The 22,705-nt window shown below is 39.1% G+C and overlaps 2 protein-coding genes and 1 pseudogene across 2 annotated transcripts; 1 reads left to right on the top strand and 2 right to left on the bottom strand.

Annotated features, from left to right (window-relative positions):
* Window positions 1–1,617: 1,617 nt before the first annotated feature.
* LOC148190463 (uncharacterized) lies at window positions 1,618–7,927 on the bottom strand (annotated as a pseudogene).
* A 2,471-nt stretch (window positions 7,928–10,398) lies between these two features.
* phospho2 (phosphatase, orphan 2) lies at window positions 10,399–15,682 on the bottom strand. The gene is made up of 4 exons (XM_042484354.2): window positions 15,600–15,682; window positions 14,812–14,892; window positions 14,197–14,291; window positions 10,399–14,054 (listed from the first exon to the last, which is right to left on the bottom strand). Exons 2-4 carry the CDS (start codon window positions 14,883–14,885, stop codon window positions 13,489–13,491), a joined length of 735 nt encoding a protein of 244 aa, XP_042340288.1. The 5' UTR covers window positions 14,886–14,892; window positions 15,600–15,682; the 3' UTR covers window positions 10,399–13,488.
* A 1,070-nt stretch (window positions 15,683–16,752) lies between these two features.
* Window positions 16,753–22,169, top strand: LOC121941529 (synapse-associated protein 1-like). The gene is made up of 9 exons (XM_042484343.2): window positions 16,753–17,074; window positions 17,472–17,590; window positions 17,710–17,776; window positions 19,082–19,155; window positions 19,254–19,393; window positions 19,497–19,648; window positions 20,622–20,671; window positions 20,793–20,949; window positions 21,545–22,169. The coding sequence occupies exons 1-9, from the start codon at window positions 16,876–16,878 to the stop codon at window positions 21,673–21,675; spliced, it is 1,089 nt and encodes a 362-aa protein (XP_042340277.1). The 5' UTR covers window positions 16,753–16,875; the 3' UTR covers window positions 21,676–22,169.
* Window positions 22,170–22,705: the final 536 nt, after the last annotated feature.

Genomic DNA, 22,705 nt, shown 5'->3' with positions numbered 1-22,705 from the left:
TATTTTCTTTAGTTTATTATCACCAGAAAATAAGAATCTCTGTTTTTTTGCATTACCTGAGAATGAGCTATTCTTCTTATTATTATGATTATACTACATCATGCTCCCAGGAAGTGAGCAGAGCTTTAAAGCCAAATTTCCTAGTGGCCAAACTGTGGATTTACAACTCCAGGGTTTGTCACTTGATGCTATTGAGCCCAAAAAGACATTATCTTATAGATTTACATTGGGAAAGCGATGTCTGTAACAGCATGGATAAATTGTTTTAAGTGCCACAACCCCTGCAAAATGACTCATTTCAATATCGCAATTTAATCTATTCTGTGTAACAACATTTGGAAAGTTGAGACGAGCCAGAAGATCAAATCTTTTTATCCTCATTCAATTAAGCGGAGCACTAAACCAGAAATAGCCATCCCGGCCAGCAAAGTTTCTTGTGAGCTGTTTTATGGGCCAAATGATGCAGAAACAGCGCTTGGTCAACGAGGTAATTTTATATTGCAGAAATATAGCGTTTTTGGTTTCATTAAGCAACTTTCTTAGGAATGAATGGGGTCCCGCCTTGAATGTTGTATCCAGTTCTGTTATTCATGATCTACCTCTTCCACAGACTCCACCGTGTTCCTCTACAGAAGCCCAAAACAGACAAACCAAACATTGCCTCTAAATAGGTCTAATTGTTGTTTTTGCGTTTTCATGTTTTCACATTGGCCACCATGGTTCTCCTGAATATTTGACAAACATAATAAGTTTAAGTTTTGCAACCTTACTGCTGGATGCCACTCAATCCTTCATACTAGACCTCTAAAGGAATTGTTTGAGACTTTGGGAAACATTTTGATGCCCCCCTCCTGGATGGCTGCAGTATATACATATAGGACATAAATCTGTCCCCTAGTTAATGGGCCAAACTGAAAAACCAGTACAAGTACATGTCAAATCATTTTTTTTCCAAAGACTGATTCTGTCATTTAAGGTAGTTCTTATCATGCTGATTTATGTTCAAGTGTTCTCCTTTTTTTTTATAAAAGTTAAGTTTTAATTGGTTATTTGATTCTATAAAAAGGTTTCACATCAAGGTTTAGAGTTATATGTGCCAATCGGTTTGCTTGCTAATGCTGGTGCTACTCACGATCTGTCGGACAGTGGGAATTCTGTACACCAGAGATCGCTACTGACTCCAAATGATGTTACCAGTGCAAGATGGCAGCACCCATATCTGGGATATTTTAGCAGTAAGGGTGAGTTCCAGTGCTAGTTATAGAGCTTTAGAGGTGCTGATTAAAGGATTTTATATCATATATTATATTATAAAGTAAATACACACATTTCCCAAATTTCAACTTTCTTTTCCTTATTTTTAAAACTCCAGAGAAAATGATGCGTTCATGAGCATTAAAAATTCCCTCTCCAATTTGGTTTCTTGTTTTCCCTGCTGGTCCGGAGGGGGCAGTTCAGGATACACACCCTGGGAGAACTTCATATAATACAATAAAACTCAAACCAGCTGGTACATGACTGTCAGACTGGGAGCTATTAAACCTACTGGCACTACAATCGTTCCAGTAGGAGGGTATGATGCATTATCTTTGGCTCGCCTTTCTACACTATGTGTGATTATAAAAACAGACAGCTATGCAAATGTGCCGCTTCAGTCAGACTGCCAAATATGTTCAATGTATCTGTGTGAGGTCATATTTCTCCAGACTCTGCAGGTAGTTAGGTCCCTTTAGAGCAGGAGTAGCCCCCAGTGCCGTACGCACAGCCCAGTATGGCCACTGCCCCACTCTCTATCCTCCTCTTCTTTACTCTGGCAAGCAAGATCCATTCTTCTTTGTCTAGGTCACAGCATTCGGTGATGGTGGTCCGGCCCCCTACCAGGTACAGGCTGCTGTTTAAAGACATCAGGCACATCCCTTACTCTGCAGGGAGCGGTGACATGATGCTAACTGGCTTTCAATACAAGCATTTTTATGCAAGTACAGATTTATTATAATAAACGGGAAACAGCAAATGCTGGGGCTTTGTGTTTTTGTTCAGGTACAATCAAGAGCAGTTGAGATTTCTTTAGTGCTTGTGAGGAGTTGTTTATTTTATAATTTAATCTGAAATCACAAGTACCTGGATGGGGGAAAAGTGGTTAGGATACACCGCTGGTTGACTATCACCTTGTTACTATGTATCACCTGCTACATAGATTTTATTCCCCGAGATAGTCACAGAGGTGTTCCCTACACCTGTAAAAACAGATAGGATAATTTTCTCTATATTATTGTGGTCAATTTACTTTTGACTTTCTAGCAATTAGAAAGAAGACTTTTTGTCTGCGCTGATGTTTTGTACAGTTTCTCCAAAGAGCCGTAATCTTAAGACTGACTTTCACTGCACAGTGGAAAATGCTCAATGACATGGAGAGCAAAAACTACTATTCAAAAAAACTTTGTCTTCTACTTTCACTAAAATTCAACTACACTGCAAAAAAACATTTCACTAAAAAGAAAGAACTGATCTCTGAGCTGCCAGCTAGCAGCCTGCGGGCTTCTTTCTCCAGGGAAAGGCATGCGTGGAGCTGGGAGAATGCCAGCATACCGAGGCATCCAGCAGACAAATGAAGGCCTCACAGGCCTTCTTTATTGCTCTGAACTGCAGCAGGTCAGCAGCCCTCAGCAAACTCTCCACATTCAGCTTGGTTAGGGTGCGTCTGGAGGAGAAGATGCAGTCTACTAAGGCTGGTATGATCTCCTCTTCCACCACTGGCAGCTTTGGAGGAGAGTTATGAAGTGTGAATTACCAAGCTATGGAGGAGCGTAGCCTTTCCTCACTGCCTGACTGTGTAAAATAATGTGGGTGTGTGGTTGGAGGGTGGGGGGGCTGGTGTGTGCTCATGCATGTCGGGTCACATTATGTGAGCAATGTACTATTTTCTGATCAAGAGAAGAAACGTTTTTCCATCCAAAACATTTTCGCCACTTTACAGTTTTAGGTTATGGAATAAGTGAGCTACCTGTTGTCGCTGCATTTGATGTACTGTGTTGTAATTAATTGTGGCTGCATGGGCGCTGTCCGGTGCTGAAGTCTGCCACCTTTGCATATCCAAGATATTTGCTTAAACTTTTTTAGACAACTCTTGTTTATAAATGCATTGTTACTATAAATCACATGACCGATGGTAACAGTGATAACAAAATGTATTCAGTTACCTTTAATCACTGGTTATACAAGTGTTAGTCTTACAGACTAACAACTAATATAAATCACTGTACCATTAAGGCCAAGATCTTACCAATGTGGCCTGGGCCCTTTGGTTGCATATAAGGTACAAGGTACAAGTTAGATTGTTTTTTGTCATTTTTCTTAAACGTGGTTTAAGAAGAAATGAAATTAAAGTTGCCCCTAAATCCTGCTATGTCTTTTTGACGTCAAAGGAGGAGCTGAGGAGTCTCACACCCTGGGGAAAGAAGTTGCTGGTGGTTAAACAGCAGATACTGCCCTCTATCCCCCGTCTTTTCTGTCTATCTCTAGTAATGCAGAAAAGTCTAAAGATAGTTTTGTATCTTGTGTGTCGGTCCCTTCACCAACCATTGATTGTTACTCTGTTGTGTTGCATTGATGCACTCTGATATTCCACTGACCCTGACTTTAACACCTCATTGTACTAATCATTGTGACTCACAGTAAGAAATTTCAGTTTGTTGTTGCTAAGTTTGGTGTGCATCTCCCCTGGCAAGCCACTTCTAACAATATTCGTAATTAAAATATGTTTTAGTTAAAGACCAAATTAACACCAGGCTGAAAAACAGTGTTTTGCTGCCCTCTCTGGTTGAAAGTTTCAAGCCTATTTTACCTCTCTGACCAGCATGACCAACAAGTTCTCATCCCAAGTCATCACATGTTGTTGCTTTGCAGTGGACTACCGTGTCTACATATTACGCTCTAAGTATCCTTCTGAATCTGCTTTTGACGTTCCGTGGTGCCGCTACCAGGATGTCAGCACCAGTACACGTGGAATTACACTGCACATGGTTAGCACATGGCAGCCAATGCTGAAATGTCAACAAACGCACATGCTGCCATGGATGGTTAGCATTATGATGATGATGTCACAGGTTCCTGGAGTACATCATTACTTCACTACAGCAAGGTGAAAAGTTAAACCACTGAAGGTCAAAAAATACATGATTTTCAGGGAGGGTTTAGTCAGTCATCAAAGAAATATGATGTGGAAAATTGATTCATCCAGCATATATACACAAAATGGACTTTAAAGTTAGATAACTGTAGCTCGGGAGGTAGAGCAGCCCTCCACTATGAGGTAATGAGTGAATGAGAGGTCAGTTGTAAAGCTTTTAATGTAGAACAGCTCTATACTATATAAGTGCAGTCCATTCACCATCTCCAGTACCTATAGGCCAAAGTCTTCTACCTGCAATTTAGCTACCTGTACCAGAAATGACAGACTGTGATGTTAAGGGGGTTAAAGTCATGTCTGCACAATTGAATAATGTTGTTGTTGGTGACATGATACAGTGTACACTTTCGACTTGCATTCTGATATACTTAAATTTACATCATGCAGTGCAATACAATATTTTGGATAAGGTTCTGCAGTATTTTTATCTGTAAATGCCCCTAATAATCCTAATAATCTGTAAACTGAGAGAAATGTAAGGACACAGGAAACGGCTTACTTATTAATGACATATGTACACTTAATTAAAAATTGCCTTTAGTAAGTTACAGGTGGCACTATCCACACTTCATACCGGGAAGAGAGTGAGGGCAAGCTAAGTAAGTATTATCTTGTTTTGACGCAGACAATAGGAAGTCATGCAGGAATTCTGAAAGTGGTCAGTTTGTAAATATTACTATAACAGCACATGAAAAATGTGCCAATATCTTCTAAAACCTTTGAAAGTTTTAAGAACTATTTCCCCCAAGTGCTGCTGAAATCCATTAAGGAGAAGTTCACACACATTTGTTACACTAATTTCCTTTGTGGGGGACAATATGGAAGAAAACAGTGGTTACTTGCAGCCTTCTCTTTTCATGGGCCAGCTCCCCTCTTAACAATTACCATCTGGTCACACAGAACACACAACCCTGATTACACATGTTACAGAGGATTTTGTGATAATTTATTAATCTCTGATGGAATCTTTTCTTGCTTCTCCCCTGCCTCCTCTCTTACAGGCAGGTCAGAGGTCATGGAGCTGGCTTCAGTGTTTAATGAAAGGCTATTACAGCTCAGAGGATATCTGCAGATATGAGCAACACAGAACATAAACCAAGGGTGTCCACTTGAATGACCACCTCTTTAAATCAGTAAACCATTGCCTTGCACTATGTCTTCTAACAAGGTAATCTCACAAACTACTGAACCAGTCAGCCTAACATTTTGTGTGCACATTTAAAAAATGTATACTCAAGGAGCTTTTATGGTTGCAGTGATTCACAATTGTTGCAAAAAACTGTTTTATTGACTGTTTTATACCGTCAGTAACTGGTGACCCCTTACTTCTCTCAACCGACTGGTAGGGGCCGCAAGTTTTATGGAAATCAGCTCTGCTAAGAACAACGAGCCCAGGCCACATATGGCCTTCGTGGTGGCTCAAAAACTGACATCCATAAAAAGGTTTAGTCTCATTTTTAACAAAAGCATCTGTAGATAAATTCCACACTCCATATGTTTCTATGGTGTTATTATTCAGTAAGTTAGGCATTGTACAGGATGAATGAATCCCCTGTTTTATTTTAGCCTGGTACAGCCTCTTTAAAAAAGGAAAATGACCAGCAGTTAACGCAATTTAAAAAAAAAAAACACACACATTATTGACCTTAATGGCATTGCAATTAATGTGTTAAAGCAGACAGCCCTGCTTTTGATACTTTAAGTACGGTTTCCTAATTATAGTTATGTACTGTTACTTAAGTAGCATTTTATCTGCAGGACCTAAACTTGTGACAGTGTTTCACACTGTGGTATTACTACTTGTACTTAAGTAAAGGAACTGCATTCTTCTACCACCACTGTTTGTGGCTGTGTTTTAACTACTGAAAATATATTCTTCCTCATTATTACATTGCATCTATATTTCACATAAATTATATGAGCTATGTATTTTTATCAGCTTCTGGGATGCTGCTGGAATTTAAATAATTGTCTAGAGTGGCTGCTATCAACCCTAAGTGTACACTTTTTTGTTTTTGCTGAGGGGCCCCAGGAAATCCAAACCTTTATAATGCCCTCATGCACCATCCCTCAGAGACTTCTTTCATGGAGACATGAGGCAGACCAGCGTTACCATAAAACATAACTATCTGACCAACTTAGTTTCATGGAGTTTACAGTCGCATGTTGACTAAGAGGGCCGTTCTCCCCCTCAACATCCATAGTATGTTGCTGTGAGTTTGTAACGGCCCGAGCTCCTCCACTACAATCTTTCTTGGGCTGGCGGATTATTGAGCCAGCAAACACCAAAGCATGTTGTGTTTTCATATTTCATGTTAATACATTTGACATTGCCCTAAGTGAGTCAGTCATCCAGACAAATTTACATTCAAGAGTGCCGTTCTTCAATATTTAGTATTGCTTAAACAATCATGAGACAAGGCGGACACATGTGTGGTCTTTTATTAGGTTTATACAGATCCACAGCTGAGTCAGTGCTGATTTCCTGCAGATGGCAGTGGGGCATCGAATCTGAGCTCTTCAGTGTCCTCAGCTGACACAATCCATCCACACTGACCCCTCCTTCTTCATTTCGCTGATATACTTGTGCATACCTGACGAGGATACTGGTCCTCTCCCTCATGTCAGCAGTGAACATGACCCTGAAGTATGAGCGGAGTGCACACGACATCCAGCAGCTTTTCAGGGTGGCTCCCATCGCGGAAATCATACACCTAGAGGTCCTGGGGTCATCCTGGTGACGCAGCTGTATTTGTCTGTTTGTGGAAGTGCAAAGTTTGACACATGTCACATATTAGCCATAGGTTTGGAGATGGTTTGGAGTCAGTTTCTTTTAAACAAAGCTATTTCAACCATTTGTAATGCATGTAAACTAGATTGAAAAGATGCTGGGTTTTGGAAAAAAGTGTAATGGGATGTAAATTCTTGTAATGTCCTCGAGATCTCTAACCCTATTCTTCAGTTTTGTGTGCAAATGAGTAAGATGCCTGCCGAAATCAAGGATTGCTCTTTTAAATATTTATCAACATTTCATGCATAATAAATGGTGTTATGGGGATATAATACATAAACATGCATCATATGTGGTGTTAAATGATGGTGCTGTGTTTCTCCTATAGATCTGGTTTCCGCTCAAACAGCTTTTGCTAATATTATAAACATGTTGGAAAATCATTAATAGTATTTTAGGCAAGCCCATTTGACACACAATTATTTTACTGCCTCTGAGTTTAAGCTTTGCAAACTGTCGGCTTTATGTGTTTCCCCTTGATAATGAACTTGCGTGGTATAATGAATTATTGAGTAAAATGAGAAAAAAAGTTTTCCACAGCAAAACCATATTTTTAGCATGATACATAAATGCATGTAGATGACAGCCATAACATACATGATTAACATGGACCATAGATGTTAATGGCAGTAACACTGACTTACACCTACTGAAGAAAAAGTGTGCAAAGTGAGCATTTTAATTGATTTCTCATTCTGAAATAATCCTATCAGATATAAGAGCTATTTTTAAGTTACATGGCTTTTAATTTGGCGATGTGTTTCTGTCTTACAGGGGGGTCAAATATACAGCCTGTGGGCCAGACCCAGCCCTCTAAAGGGTCCAGTGACCTCTTCTGTACTTCCTTCAACCCTAATTCTAACCCTGTTGTTCGGACCACACAAATCGTCAAACTCATTTTTATTTCAACTGCACACCTGTGAAGTTTTCATGACGGCATCTTGCATGATTGTTCATGCGCAAGGGAAAGTATTTTCGCTCAGGGCTTTTGTACAGTATAAATTGCCCTAGACACAATTTGTTTCTGGACTGCATATACCAAAATGTCTCCTCATATTTCTTTTTGAAGTATCGGACATTCAGTTGTCTGTTCCCTGAAGCGACTCACTTCCCCTTGGGCATTTCATAAGTATACATCTGCTGGTCATTTGCACCCTCATTAGCTGCTATAAAATCTATCCCACTGGCTATGCTTCAACAGGAAGTACCTTGCATCAACATTTTTTATGGATCTACAAAACAGATCCAAAACATTCTTGGCTTTTTTTCCGGTCTTTCTCAGTCTGTTCAACCTGTCTATGCTATTGATTAGTTGCTGCTACCGTGAATCTTTCCTGAAATTTATCTAGCCCATGACCTGACCCTAACCCTTGCACTTTTTAAACATCTTCTTTCATATATTTTTTCTCAGGCACCTCGACATAGTGTTAAAAATTTTAAACAAAGGTTCAGATTTATCATTAGTCATGGTAAAATAGACTGTGCTGTTCTAACCCTTGTCAATAGGAGTTGTTGCAGCACCGTCAGCACCCACCTTCCCGCCACTACCTCGCAGTTGTGACGCTATTGGGTTGGTAAAACCGTCCACAGACAGACAAGTTACCACCTGCAAACTTCCTAAAAGCAGGCTCTGTGGCAGTTCGTGCTAATAGGGGTAACCAGGACTACATTTTACCATGATGACACACACACACACACACACACACACACACACACACACACACACACACACAGACTCACAAGGTGAAAACAATACCACCTATTGCAACACTTCTGCAGCTGGTAACCAGGATCGCATGCAGATATTTTACAGTCTGCTGTCAGCCGAATTTGAAATGAGATTATTATGGAGGCTAAAAAATGCCTGCAGAAACATAACATGTCTTATTGCTGCAAAGCATGCTGGTCTATAGGGGCTATAAGCAGACTCATAGACCTGATTTGTGTTATTTTACATTTCTATTTATGCTATAATATGTTGTATACACAAAGAGGAGGTTTATCCAAAGACAGCACTGTATTAGACTATCCATGGCATAAACGCGACAGTTCATAATGGAGTTAAATCTCTGGACACCAATCGCTGGTCTCTGGACACCAGCTGTTTCCAAGCCGTCTCTTTCTCCTGAACACCACACTTTCAGAGTAAACTTGTCCAAACTTCCAGGAGTTGTATCCCAGTTTGACAGCCTCACTGCCTGGCTGTTACTTATGTAACCAAGCATTTTCCTTTAATACAGCCAGCCTCATCTAAAGCTTCTTCCCACTGAAGACCGAATTCAGAAAGTAAACAAAGCCTGCTGAGTCTTGGATCATAACACCAGGTTAGATCTTAGGGAAGAGCTGTCTCTGGGAGTTGTTGGCCTGCATCCCTCTCCAAATCCATCTTTAAATCCCTCCCCATTTGTGCCAATCCAGTGATGCTTTTTTTTTCTGTTAGTCTTGGGAAGGAATATCTCTGCATCTTCACAGGATGTATCGGAGAAGAGAGGATACATCAGTTCTTCAGTTAGGTTGAAGTTTGGGTGGAAACAGCATACTACAGAACATCACTGAGGATATAACCAAAGAAAAGGATGACGCACCAATAACTGTTAACTAAGTTTTTATGTATTTTACGTCTCTCATCATTCCAAGAGGATGAAACCCACTTTGGTGATACCCTGAACCTTCCTCTGTACTGCCAGCAGGTCAAAATCTTAACTGGAGAAACATTTCAACACCTATCAGATGGATTGGTATAAAGTTTTGTACAGACAGTCATGGTTCCCAGAGGATGAATCCAAATGACCTTTGATGATCCCCTGAGCTACCACAATGTTTTGGTTTTGGTTTGATTGACATTTGTTTGGACAGTTTTGGTTTTGAGTGACATGTTTTCAACGACTGAATAGATTGCCCTGAAATTTGGGACACACATTCATGTTCCCCTCAGAATTAATCATAATCTCTTTGGTGATGCCTTATTGATTCATCTAGTACTATCATCTGGTCAAAATATTAATTTATTTAATATTTTGTTTTATGACTGATGCCTACAGAATTAACAGCATTGATAGTGTATTTGACAAAAAAATAAAAATCTTAGGGAAAAAAAAAAGATTTTTTTTGTCTTCAAATGAAAATGTGATAATGGAAAATGTGAATTGATACATTATCAAATATGAGCTCGTACTGTTAGTTACAGACTTTGATGATTACAAACATCATCTGGTAGGAGGAGTAAAGTGAATTTAGAGCATTTTGACACTGACTGGATACTGAACAAAAATTTAAACGCAAAACTTTTCTTTTTTGAAATAGTTTGAGTTTTTTTAGTTTGCGACCGATATTTGGAACTGATATGCATTTACAATAAAAATGAAAATCTTTATGTCAATAGACAGAATTTGGAATATAACAAACTCCAACACAAAACTTTGTTTAAATGCCTTGAGCAAATGTTTAATCAAAACTGAATTGGTCAACATCATATACAGCAAGTTCCCACCAACTTCCTTTTATGAAGTCAAGTAAAAATCCAAAATTTAAAAACAAAACAAAAAATAATATAACACAATCCCACACCACTACAATTTCATAATGCCATAAGTACTGGACTGTTAGAGTGCTGTTTGACTGCAGTGCAGTTTTCTGGTCACTCAGTGAAAGGTATACAAAGAAAAAATGGATCCAAGAGGTCTCTGGTTTTATTGCATCATCAGAGCAAGATTACAAATTAACACATAACATTCCACAGTGTCAACCACAATCTCGTAATACATGTGTTTCCAGTTACATTTAAGTTGGAAACACGTACTCTAACTACTTTTCTGGTTCTGGATATGCAGAAAAGTTATCCGTATAACTCAGTAAACCTGGATGGTTTTAAAAAAGATCCAGACCTCCATTCATTTAGCTTACCATTAGCTGAGGTTTATGCTACTTAAAGAAGCCAACTTAGAGAAAACATGATCAGGTTCATCCAAACCTGTATGACTACAAACCACCAACCACCAAATGTGAAACAGTCAAAATCACCAAAGGGCAGAGATGTTTGCAGCCGCAGAGCAGCACGTATTAGATAAACTGTATAAAAAGCAAAATATATACCCAAAAAAATCCTACTACAAGTAAATTGCTTAGTTTGTGTGTTTTCTCCTACTCTTAAAATCAAAGACTGCTGCAATGGAAATGCCAGTGTGTCAGATTTGGGGGGATATAGTGGCATCTTGCAATAAGGGTTGCAGATTGCAACCGGCTAAAACCTCTCCCGGTTAGAATTTCTGCAGTGTTCATTGTTCAAGAGGTTTTTACTGGAAGCCAAATTATCCACGGAGGTCCCTTCATCTCTAAAAGAAACAAACCAGGAGATTTAAGTAAAAGCACTGAATAACTGCTTTTCAAAAAATCTGTGTTTTTCCAAAGCTCATGGCGCAGAGAAGCTTTTCACTACAGTGGCTAATGTGGAAAAAGTGAATGCCCCCTTCTAGAGCCAGTGTTTGTTTTTTTGTATTTTGGGCAACTATAGAAACTTCTTATTTTCAGGGGATTATGCACTTCAGGAAATATACTTGTTATATATTTAAATTTTGCCGATATATCCCCCTAACACTGACTTTGAATAGCATACAGCTAAGTAAAGTTAACCCCTTGGAACCTGAGCAAACTGGCTTGATTTCTTTTAAAAGCATGTTGTGTTGTAGTGTTAGCCGACGACTTTTCAGGAAAAGTGTACACTAATTTATATGGTGGATGGTAAGTTAATACTTTGTAATTTTAGTTGTAGAGTTGTTACTCATTATTTCATGTCTTAAGAAAATGTTGACATTCCCCACAGCCACGTCTTTTTTCTATGCCACTATGACTTTGCATTACCTGCATTACGTGACTCACTCACTAGCTTGCTAAATCCTTGGTCTCAGTGGCCCCTAGACACTAAAACTAGCATCCACGATGTTGTTTCTAGCAGCAATGCTCTCACGACTTAACCACTTGAACGCCAAACATGTCGTGTACACGGCTTCTCATGTCGTAACTGCGAGCTCACGAGTTCTATTTGAAAACAGCAGCACCAGAGGCAGATGCCATTGTGTTAAACATGACGCCTGTCACACTTCTTCTGATGCAATTTAAAATCACACACTGGAGCGGCACGATGCAGCCATCGTTTGGTTCTGTGTAAAAATGCAGAGGCATAAAGACGGGACTTTGTAGCAGCTCTATAGTGCGATTTCTGTGTAAAAAGGGCTGATGCTGCTTTAACCTGTTCCTCAGAATTATTGTATTTACGAGTTACGAGGGCATGAACGGCCCTCCAACGTTGTCATTATATGTCAAATTTCAGTGATACCCGAGTTGCCGAGTTGTGATGTTTGCGTGACGTTTCAGGGCAGAAGAAATGCCGAAAGGCATGGAAACAGCGTCAACAATTGAAGGTAAAAAATGATATATTTTGTTCCCAGTAGCTATCATTTCCTTCAGTAACTGCACATTTTATGCATCTATTAGCTGTAGCAAGCAAGCAAACTATGTGCTTTGTTCTGCCGCTGAGCACAAAGGAGCTCTGTGCTTCTTGCTTTTTGGTAAAACATCAGCCACAAAAAAAAAGGGTTTTTTTTACGTCTAGCGTCCATGTTTGCTGCTTTTTTTTTGACCAGAGCACTTGAATGCGTGTGTGTTGGAATTTCAAATGCACAATTAGGAAGTACAACATTTCAGAGGAGCATTTGAAGGCAGCATTAAGTTCATGAGCTTGAGAGTTTGACAGTAAGATCGATAGTTTTTTTTTTTTTTCAAAGGCATGTTCATTTCCCCTAATTTCATGACTACAAACTCTAATACATTTACAAAAATGCAGGGGCAAGTAAAAATGTACTTTGGGCAAGTAGATTTCTGCCCCATTTGCCCCTCAAAAACAACCTTGAGCCCTGGTAAAGTCATAAAACGTATGTGTTTGTTTTATAGTGGGATTTTTTTTTTTTTTTTTTAAGCTGAAGTGCTCTGCAAATGCTTCATGCATTATAAACTCTTATTTCTAAACATATTGCAAAGACATTAAGTCATAACTTGTGGGGTGATTAAAATATTGCATTTCAATGTGGCTGGCAGATGCTATTAATAAGAGATTACTTTGACAGCAGCAGTGATCATTATAAGGTAAACTGCTTTGCCAGTCACCAGCAGGGCCTTTTCTGTAAACCTTGATCCCTTCAATGTAAACACTGTTTTTGAATTTTATTTGTATCTTAACTGAGCACTGATGCCTCTGAGTCCAACCTTGTTTGAGTGTACTGTTTTCAAACGAAAAGGTCAAATTTTCTGCAGACAAATCACCAATTTTCAAGGATTTGTACCTAAAATTAAAATTATTTTCCCAGCAAAATTGTACTTAAAGAAATTATAAATACTATAATTTAAAAATTTAAACATCTGCAAGGAGCAGCATGTCCCCTTGAAAGAACAATCAATATTTTCCATCCGTGCAATTTTCAGAGGTTGATCAAGTGTTGTTAATTCATGGCCCTGGCTACAACTGTATACTTGCTTTCAGTTCCTCGAGGATGTCAGTGCCACTGTCCCAGACAATGACTTTAGCTCTGAGAGAAGCATTATTCTGCTGGTTTTGGAGTTTAGCCAGCAGCTTCTCAAGAGCGTACCCCCTCCTGGGCATCACAACATCATGCCCTCTCAGACATAAAGCAGGGCAGAGATCGTTCCCACCGTCCCCCGCGTAAAATACCCGCTCGTACTCCACACCTCTGTCAGACTGCTCTGAGAGGTACTGCTCCAGGACTTTTCTCTTACAGAGGTTGGCGGCGCATCGTTTGCAGTCGTGAGAGTGGTGGTGCTGCAACTCCATGTACCCGAGGTCATTGACCTCAGCCGGGTTGCTGAAAACCTGATCGACAGCTGCTTGCAATCCAGAGGCGTGGAGGATCCACCCTATGAACATGGTGTTGGCGTCAGAGATGACGATGCAGTCGGTGGTGTTTTTGTGCTCTGATATGAACGTCAGCAGGTCTGTCATTCCAGGTGTGAAGGGAATGGTCTCCAGCACGCTGCGGACCCTGTCAGGGCTGACCTGCTGGTCTCCTGGATGGACAGATTTTGAAAAAAAAAAGAGAAGAATAGGCAAGTTGAGGTAGCAATAAAATGTTAGTGTACAAATATTTAGATCAGCTCAATGAATGTGCAAATTACTGAGAGGCCCACAGACGGGATCATAAACTCTCACCTATGTATTTCATCACTCTGCTCATGAACTCAGTCCAGTGGCCTTTGGTGTAGGTGTTCTTTACAGAGTCAGGAAGAGTCTGATCTGGAAGGCATCTGGGAGGAGAGGAACCCAAAAAAGACCCACAGTAAAAAAAAACAAACACAAAAGACAAGCATATTGTTTATTATTAAAATATAAAAAAATTATATTTTGTCTGTAATTCTCTAGTGTAAAGTGATCCTGACACTCTTTTTAGAGCACTCCTATAGACCTTTAAAACATTTTTCAGCAATAAAAAAAGGTATTATTATTATTGTTACAACAATTGTCATTATTATTATTATTATTCTTATTATTATTGTCATTATTATTATTATTATTATTAATTATAATAATATTAATAATAATAGATAGGGAGTAAGAACTCAAAGACACCTTACATGAAATGCAAAAAGAAAACAAATACAAAATAAAGAATACACAATACAAAAGATGCTTACATGAAACAGAAGAAGAGATGCAAATACAAAGAACAAAATTGAAAATACAGAATACATATAGCCAACTTGCATTTTGTAATTGAATGTATTCAAGACTTTACTAATTAATTGATTCAGTCAATGTATTCCTTACCTAAAAACCCAAGTGTCACTGTTGTCATCGACCACAGTGTGGTCAAAATCAAACACCATCAGAGTCTTCTTCATTTTTCACCTGAAAAAAAAGCATTGTTTCATATAAAAAAAATATACAACAAGACCTGGAGTGAGGAAGCAGCTGTTAACAGTGTAAAATATGTAGAAATATGAATAAGAAACATATACAATATGAGTCGTGCTGGTAAGAATAAATTAAGTTACTGGAAAAATACTGCTCAGTTGAATAATTGCACAAAGCATTGCTGTAATTGCTGTAATAAAAAATGTTGTCGTTTGATTAAGTCGTTTTCCGTATGTTTGCTGGGTCTAGCCGTGACATCAGGGTTACGATTATCTACTTGTAGCTGTTCTGTGTTACTCAGCCAGCTTATCTTTTATCAGCACAAACCATGACTGACGACAATAAAGTGTACCAACCGACCGCTATATCTCAATAAATCGATATTTCTTATAAGCCGATTGTGCCATGAAATCTTCATCAATTTTGAGACATTTTTAACTTTTTTTTTATTCTATAAACGCTGAGTTTACACTTATTACTTATTAAATTGCAATTTTTTATATGAGGTCTGGTCAATCCACGTCTCCTTACAAGAAAACGGTTAGCAGCCCGGCTAATCCTCTATTAGAACTCTGATCCAACAATTTAGTCTCAGTGGAGTCCTGCAGCGATTATAGCGGTTACTGCACTACATTGTACCCCTGTTTAAGAGACATTAAATACATTACATTAAGTGAAATTGTGATCAACGACAAACTCACCTCTGCTTGTCACTGACAGTCCGCCGGTCTGTCTTCCTGCTCGCCTTCTTATTGCCAAGATGTGAACCTGTTTTGGGCTCACTACCGCCACCTGCTGGTGAAGTGCCGCAACTACTGTAACAAATAGAGCTGCATCGTTAGTTCCTATTATGTCCCGTATGAAAATATAACTTGATGTGTTATACTACCTTACATTTTCTTATTTTTCTCAATTTCTTACATTTAAACATAAACGTGGCTTTGCCATACTGAAAAATTCTGTAATAAAATTGCCACAATGTATACATTTCTTACAGTATCACCAAAGTAGGGACACAGGAGCTGAAGGCAGCAAACTTTATTAGCTGCAGTGTTTTTTTGTTAGGGACTGTTTGTCTTCTATGAAAGGGGAGGGGGTGGTTAATTTTTTTTCTAAACACTGAGGAGAGTCTCATGTTTTTTTAAATTTTATTTCTATTTTGGCTTAGGAGAGGGGCATATAACTTGGTTGTATTTTGTAATTAATTTATTTTACTTACAATTTTTATAATCAAAATCATACTGTTTGACATAGCCAGACACTGTAAAAAACAGAAATAATTTTTTCTCAAATTTGTATTGGTCCTTGAACTCATTATATGAGAAGCTTTCATCAGGAAAAAAAAGAGAAAAAAAACATAAGACCCTCGTAGCATAAATCTTAGCTCAAAATTATGATATTTCATCAGAATTATTGTATTTTATATTACTCATTTAAAATTTCGCAGAAATAAACTGTTTGCACTAACTAACCGGCATGCACGACAATAGTGAAAAACAAGGGCTTTTTTGACTTTATGATTTCATCTTCAACTTTTAACTTTCAAACATCAGCGGATACATTTTTAAAATCTAACAACAATTCATGGTAGAGGGAGGGTCATGCATTTTCCCAAGTCACTCAGGGAGGTTCAAGGGAAAAAACGTAGTTTTGGAAGGGTAAAAAAAAAAGTCACACCCCAGTCACTCCCTCCTCTGATAAATAAATATAAATAATAAAGAACAGTCCCTTAAAATATCGCATTTATGAGAGCTGTAAATCTACACTCGGCGTTGCACCCTGAGAACACTTGAAGGCATTGTGCCACCTTTTCACCGCTGGGTGGCAGCAGCACGGAACTTGAATTTCACAGAAACAAACAGAGAAGAAGAAAACCAGGCGATGTATTTCCTGGTTGAATAAAGTCAAGAATCACACTCTGCTCAGATCGTTGTTTTTCTCACATTTTAGCTAAACGGTAATTTTGTTCCAAGCAACATGTTTAAAGGTTTAGGGACGTGGTTGGGTCTGGAGAACCAGCCGCACACGAATACGTCGGAGGACAAAGAAGAGCTGAGTGTGGAGCAGGAAGAGAAGGTGGTGGAGGCACAAAACGAGGTAAACAAACAGCAGCCAGCTGAGCAGGATGAAGGACCAGAGATCCAAGAAAACTTCGAGCCCGGAAAAGGACTCGGTGGTGAGAAAAACTGCCTTTAATTTAACATAATTGTCGCTGTTTTGGAGATATAACTTTATTAGCCGTCAAGCTAGTTTATTAGCAAAATAGCTTCGTAGTAGCTCGAGGAATTAGCTGCCATAACTATCGTGTGATTAGCCTGTCTGCTTGAGTTAACAAATCAATTACCCGTTAAAAGGGACGGTTTTAGTTCTTGTTAAAATGTTTTTTTCCATAATGTAACTACATTTTCACTCTAAGTTTTATGTTTGTTGTCAATTGACACCATGAGGACATGTGACAGCAGGAGGAGCTGCCTTCTCATTTATGTGTCAGGTGTTGTACTAATGTTTTAGCAGCAGTCCCATAATATAATGCTGTTGTCAACCCTCTTGTCATCCTCCTACTCCTTCTGAAGACTACATCTTTAGTTTTGCATCCAGTGCCACCAAGAAGATATCTGAGTCCATGGTGGAGACAGCTCAGACCATCAAGAAGTCTGTGGAAGAGGGGAAAATCGACGGCATCATAGACAAGGTGTGCAGGCATTGTCACTTTTTTTGTATTGTCACAGGGTACAACTTGCTGTGCATCTGCAAACGGTTTTAAAGTCCTCTGCTTAGTGTTAATCAATGTGTGCACTTTTGTATTTGCAGACTTTCCTTGGAGACTTCCAAAAGGAGCAGGAGAAGTTCGTCCAGGAGAAGAAGGCAAAAAAATCAGGTAAAACTGAATAAAGAATATTCTTGACATTAAAAAATAACAATTACTTAAGTAATCTCTCTCAATTTTGGGCTAAACTATATGCACAAAAAATCATTTTGTGATTATTTTGACAGATAATGCTAAAATTTAACAATTTAAGTGGCTTTAAAAAAGTGTCTTGTGTCCCGAAGCATCTCCTGTTTCACACAAATACAAAACAACACTTAACCAAACAAAACCATATAACAAACGCTACAAATCACCTCAAACGTTGTGATCACATTAGTCATTCCTCATTACATTCAGTGTTTGACCCAGGCACACTGAGGCAACATAGAAACCATGAAAATGATGGTCATGTGATATTTGCTGGGGTGTGGTCCAAACAGTCATGTTCCCTTACATCTGGAGAATACAATTTGTAGGCTAGGGCATCTTTGTCACACAGCAAAGCTTTATGTCCAAGTGTGGTATGCTGTGACGTGTATCAATAGATGCAGCTCCCTGGATTTGGATATTGCGCTTGACCATATTATGATTTCTGTAGTTTTGCTGGTGTTGTTGTTGTTGTTGTTGTTGTTGTTTATTAATCAGCCCTATCTTCAATGCTTTTTTAGTCTGTGAAAGACCTCTTGCTTTGCAGGATAAACTCCTTTCCACTGAATAGTTTGGACATCATGGTTTGTTGAGGGAAATGCTTCTGAGGATTTCTAGGCGTTGAAACACTGGAAAAGTATCAGTAATGTGGTCACTTCTTCTCTAGTGGAAAAGCTAAATCCAACAGAATGTAATAATGCAGGTTTATTAGCTTAAAGGGGATTTTATTTTTTTTATAACTACTTAAAGTCCTCCCGGATTGTGTCAATAAACCAATGTTTATTCAAGCTGGCACCAGCTTCTGCATCCATATTACCTTACAGATTTCTAAAGAGACACTGAGCAAATAATAAAGATGACCGTTAAAAATACAGCACAGAGTAGCACCTGTTGTTCCTGTCATTTTCTAAAGATACAATGAGTAAATCAAACGTTATGCGTAGATCACATGATATACAGGTCACTACCACTCAAAGTGCTTTACTGGGACTCAAAAACTGAGAAGTTCCAATATTAACAATAATGCAAATGGAGACTAATGCACATAAAAATGTTGGAAACAAGACTTTATATAACGGCCAAGAAGCTGCTATTATAACGACAGATCCAGCTGCGTGCATGTGTATATTGTCTTATAAACTTTGTGCCACAGCAAGGTGTGTGTGTGTGTGTGTGTGTGTGTGTGTGTGTGTGTGTGTGTGTGTGCTGCTGCTGATGTTTGTCCAGACGCAGCAGTGCCTCCCTGGGTCGGCTACAATGAGGAGGAGACAATCCAGCAACAGATCCTCGCTCTGTCAGCAGTAAGAGAATACAGTACATAAATGTGACACGTCTTTCTCTATCTCTGGAATATTTTGCCTGTTTTGTACAAACTGAGCTCTCTGGCTGCTGATTTTAGGACAAGAGGAATTTCTTGCGAGACCCTCCTGCTGGTGTTCAGTTTAACTTCGACATGGAGCAGATGTATCCTCTGGCTGCAGTGATGCTGGAGGAGGACCAGCTCCTCAACCGCATGCGCTTTGACCTGGTTCCTAAACAGTTAGTAGTCTTTTGTGTTTATGCCTGTTTCTACAAGGGTGTTAACAGGTTATGGTTACCCATGAAATTAGCATTATGAAATTGTTGCATTTGTGTTTGACAGTGTAAAGGAGGAGGTTTTCTGGAGGAATTATTTCTACCGGGTGTCTCTGATCAAGCAGTCAGCTCAGCTAACAGCGTTGGCAGCCCATCAGCAGCAGAAGGACGGAGAGGACAGAGGGGCCAGTGTTTCACCTGAGGACGTCGTCTTAACCGGTCAGACTTTCATCCACGAGGCCATTTCACCTGTTGTTCACAGTAACCAGAGCCACTGCCAGACTTATATGTGCTTCTTGCAGAACTATACATGCATCTAAAAAGGGTTGAATGAATTACATACCATTGTCAGTGGATAACATACAGTACATGGTGGTTGGCTTTCCTCCCAGTTTAGAGAAGCATGCAGGAGTACAAAGACAGTAACTAACCTATGTACTGCCGTGGATAGGGGTCAGCAGCAAAATGTATTTTAGCCACCTAAAAGATCAAAAGGTTGTGTGCACATGATGTCATGTCACCACAAAGAACTGCTGATGGAGGGCAGGAAGTGATTTCTGCATGGAGAAGTGCTCCAAAAATGCTTAAGCTTTGTGCATTTACGGGTGTGCCAACTGTTCAAATCGGTTTAAAAAAAGAGCCACTCTCGAGTCCCAAAAGTAGTTAGTTTGACCGAGAAGTTCAAAAAACCCACTAAGAAATGGCGGCAGACATGGATTTAAAGACCTCCGTCTAAAGTCTGAAGGAGAGTATATTCTCTATCCTTGTTCATGCAGTTTTTAAATAATGATGTTCTACCACAGAACATGTGGTGAGAGAGAGTAATCTGCTTTGTATGCATTTGTTTTGTATCCAGAGCAGCTCATGGATTTCTGCTTCGTTTACTGTGGGGAGAGTTTTTTGGAGAGCAGAGATCTGGTTAGACAGCTGAAGGCAAAAGAATTTAGAGTTGAAGTTGTGGTGTGAGCTCTGCGGGTGGAGCTCATTGAATATGGTCAGAGCTAACCATGTTAAAAGAGTTGTTAGGAAGGTTTGTGTATGTTGTCAGAAGCCTTAAGTTCTCACTATCCACCTCTTTATTATTACTCAGCTTTTCATTGTTGTTAATGACACTCATCTGCACATCACCTCAAACAGGGCTGTGGTTTTAAAGGAAATCTGTGAGTCACTAATAGCGCTCTGTTCTTCGTAGACAATGTCAGACCAAAAACTCCTCCAGTTTCCATCAGCGACATACAGAAGGTAAGAGTGCTAAAATGAAGATGGGTGTGTATGCACTTATTGATATTTTAACAATCATTTAAAAACTTAAGAGAGTAGTACAGTCAAATTTCTTTTTCTGTGTTGTATGTGTGACTCTCAGCCACCACATGAAGAGGAGGAGGAGATGTCAACAAGTCCCGGAGTGTCTGAGTTTGTGAGCGACGCTTTTGACTCGACGGCCATTAACCAGGAGGACCTGAGGAAAGAGATGGAGCAGCTGGTCCTGGATAAGAAGGAGAGCACCCCCTCTCCTGATGGTTAGTTTTACAACACTTCCTGCTGATTCTTTAGATACATGTTTCTGAGGTACTCACATTTCTGTACTTAATCAGCTAATTCAGGGCTTGAAATACTTTTCTTCTCTAGACATTGTTCCAGAGCATGTAACTTTAAAAATCCCATGCACTGTTTTTTTTTACCTGCACCATTTTTTAATATGCAACATTTGTTGTATTTGTCCTTCTTTATCTGCACTTCAACCACAGCCACAGCTGGGTCCAACAGAAATTACATAATGCACAGTAAAAATTCTGAGCAGCTTCTCAGCAAATCTACAATGAAAACTTCTTTTTTTTAAAAAAATAATTATATTAGTACTTGTTCACTTATGGTAGCATATGTGTAACTGTTGGTGATTTTTTTCCAGAACAATAGATAGATAGATGGATGCATGTAGAGCTGGGAATTACGAGCACAGCTCATATTTTACGTGCCTTAGCACAAATATGCATGTGATATTTCGAGCCTTGCACTGTAGATGTTGATTGATGATGTTGATTTGATGATTACACTGAGTTTTATTTTTTGTGGAATAAATAATTGCCTTGCTCGTTATCTTCCTCGTACACTCAGATGAGTCCGCAGACTGGGAGAAGGAGCTGCAGCAGGAGCTTCAGGAGTACGAGGTGGTGTCTGAGTCTGACAACAAAGACGACCAATGGGATCAAGAGATCGAGAAAATGCTCCAGGCTGACGAAAGCTAGAGGACCACCGCGTTTTTGTCTCCTGTTCAGTGATCTGGCCCAGAATGGAGGAGCAGTGACCGTTGATGCACAAGGAGATAAACTTCCACATTCTCTGCTCCACCTAACTGTGATTACTATCTTTTAAACATTCCCCTTTTATGTAATGAAGGTGTAGATCCAGTTATAGCAAGAGTGTGTCACCTCTGCTGTAAACAGTGGGTATGTTAAGGCGTATCGGTAAAGTGCTACTTCATCGTTCCTTCCTAAATGACTTTTCATCTACTTGTTCTCCCCGCTCTGTCATTGACGGGGAAAGCCTTCAGAGGGCGCTCCAGTACAACTACAGTGAATTTTCTAATCGATGGGTCCTGTTTGAAATGACATGATATTTGATCTGTGTTTCCACTGCTGCTTTCTGGTGGGTTGTACAATAAAGTCTTAGTATAGTTATAGTTCAGTAAAGTTAAATGTAAAGTTACATTTATGTAAATAAAGAAGATTCTAACACTATATTTAAGTTGCATTTCCCTTTCATTACATTTGTTGGTCATTTTGCATTTTTTATTTCTTTTTGACAAACTTCTGTGTGCATGTCTGCTTTACTTTTATTTCTCTGCAACTGAAGTACTAAGTCCATTTTAACCCATTTTGGTCAATCATGGTGTCCAAACTGGCAGTGCTGAGTAAAGTTTACCCAGTACCTTTAAAAAACACTGGGTCATCATTCAAACCCCAAGCAATGGGTTATGTTAAAACATTTTGTTGTTTTATTAACATTCAGCCATATGTGGTTATTTTTGACCTAGTAATAATGTCATATTTGCAGTGGTCATAAATTTAACCAAAACTGTTAAAAACTGTCATTAGACCAATAAAAAAGTCATTTATTGACCTAGAGTTCGTGATATATTTGTACTTCTGTTTAGTCATAGACCCATGCAGTTATTTTGACCTATTAACAACATCATCTTTATATTTCTTCTAAATTTCTTTTCAGAAAAAAGGGTCATTACTATTTCTAATGATGTCATTTATAGGCCACGATCAG

The sequence above is a fragment of the Plectropomus leopardus genome, chromosome 1 (genome assembly GCF_026936395.1).
Source record: "Plectropomus leopardus strain MGB_pleo_1.0 chromosome 1, ASM2693639v1, whole genome shotgun sequence".
Taxonomy (NCBI): Eukaryota; Metazoa; Chordata; class Actinopteri; order Perciformes; family Serranidae; genus Plectropomus; species Plectropomus leopardus.
The sequence above is the reverse complement of the archived record's forward strand: the minus strand, read 5'-3'. Positions and strand labels throughout refer to the sequence as shown.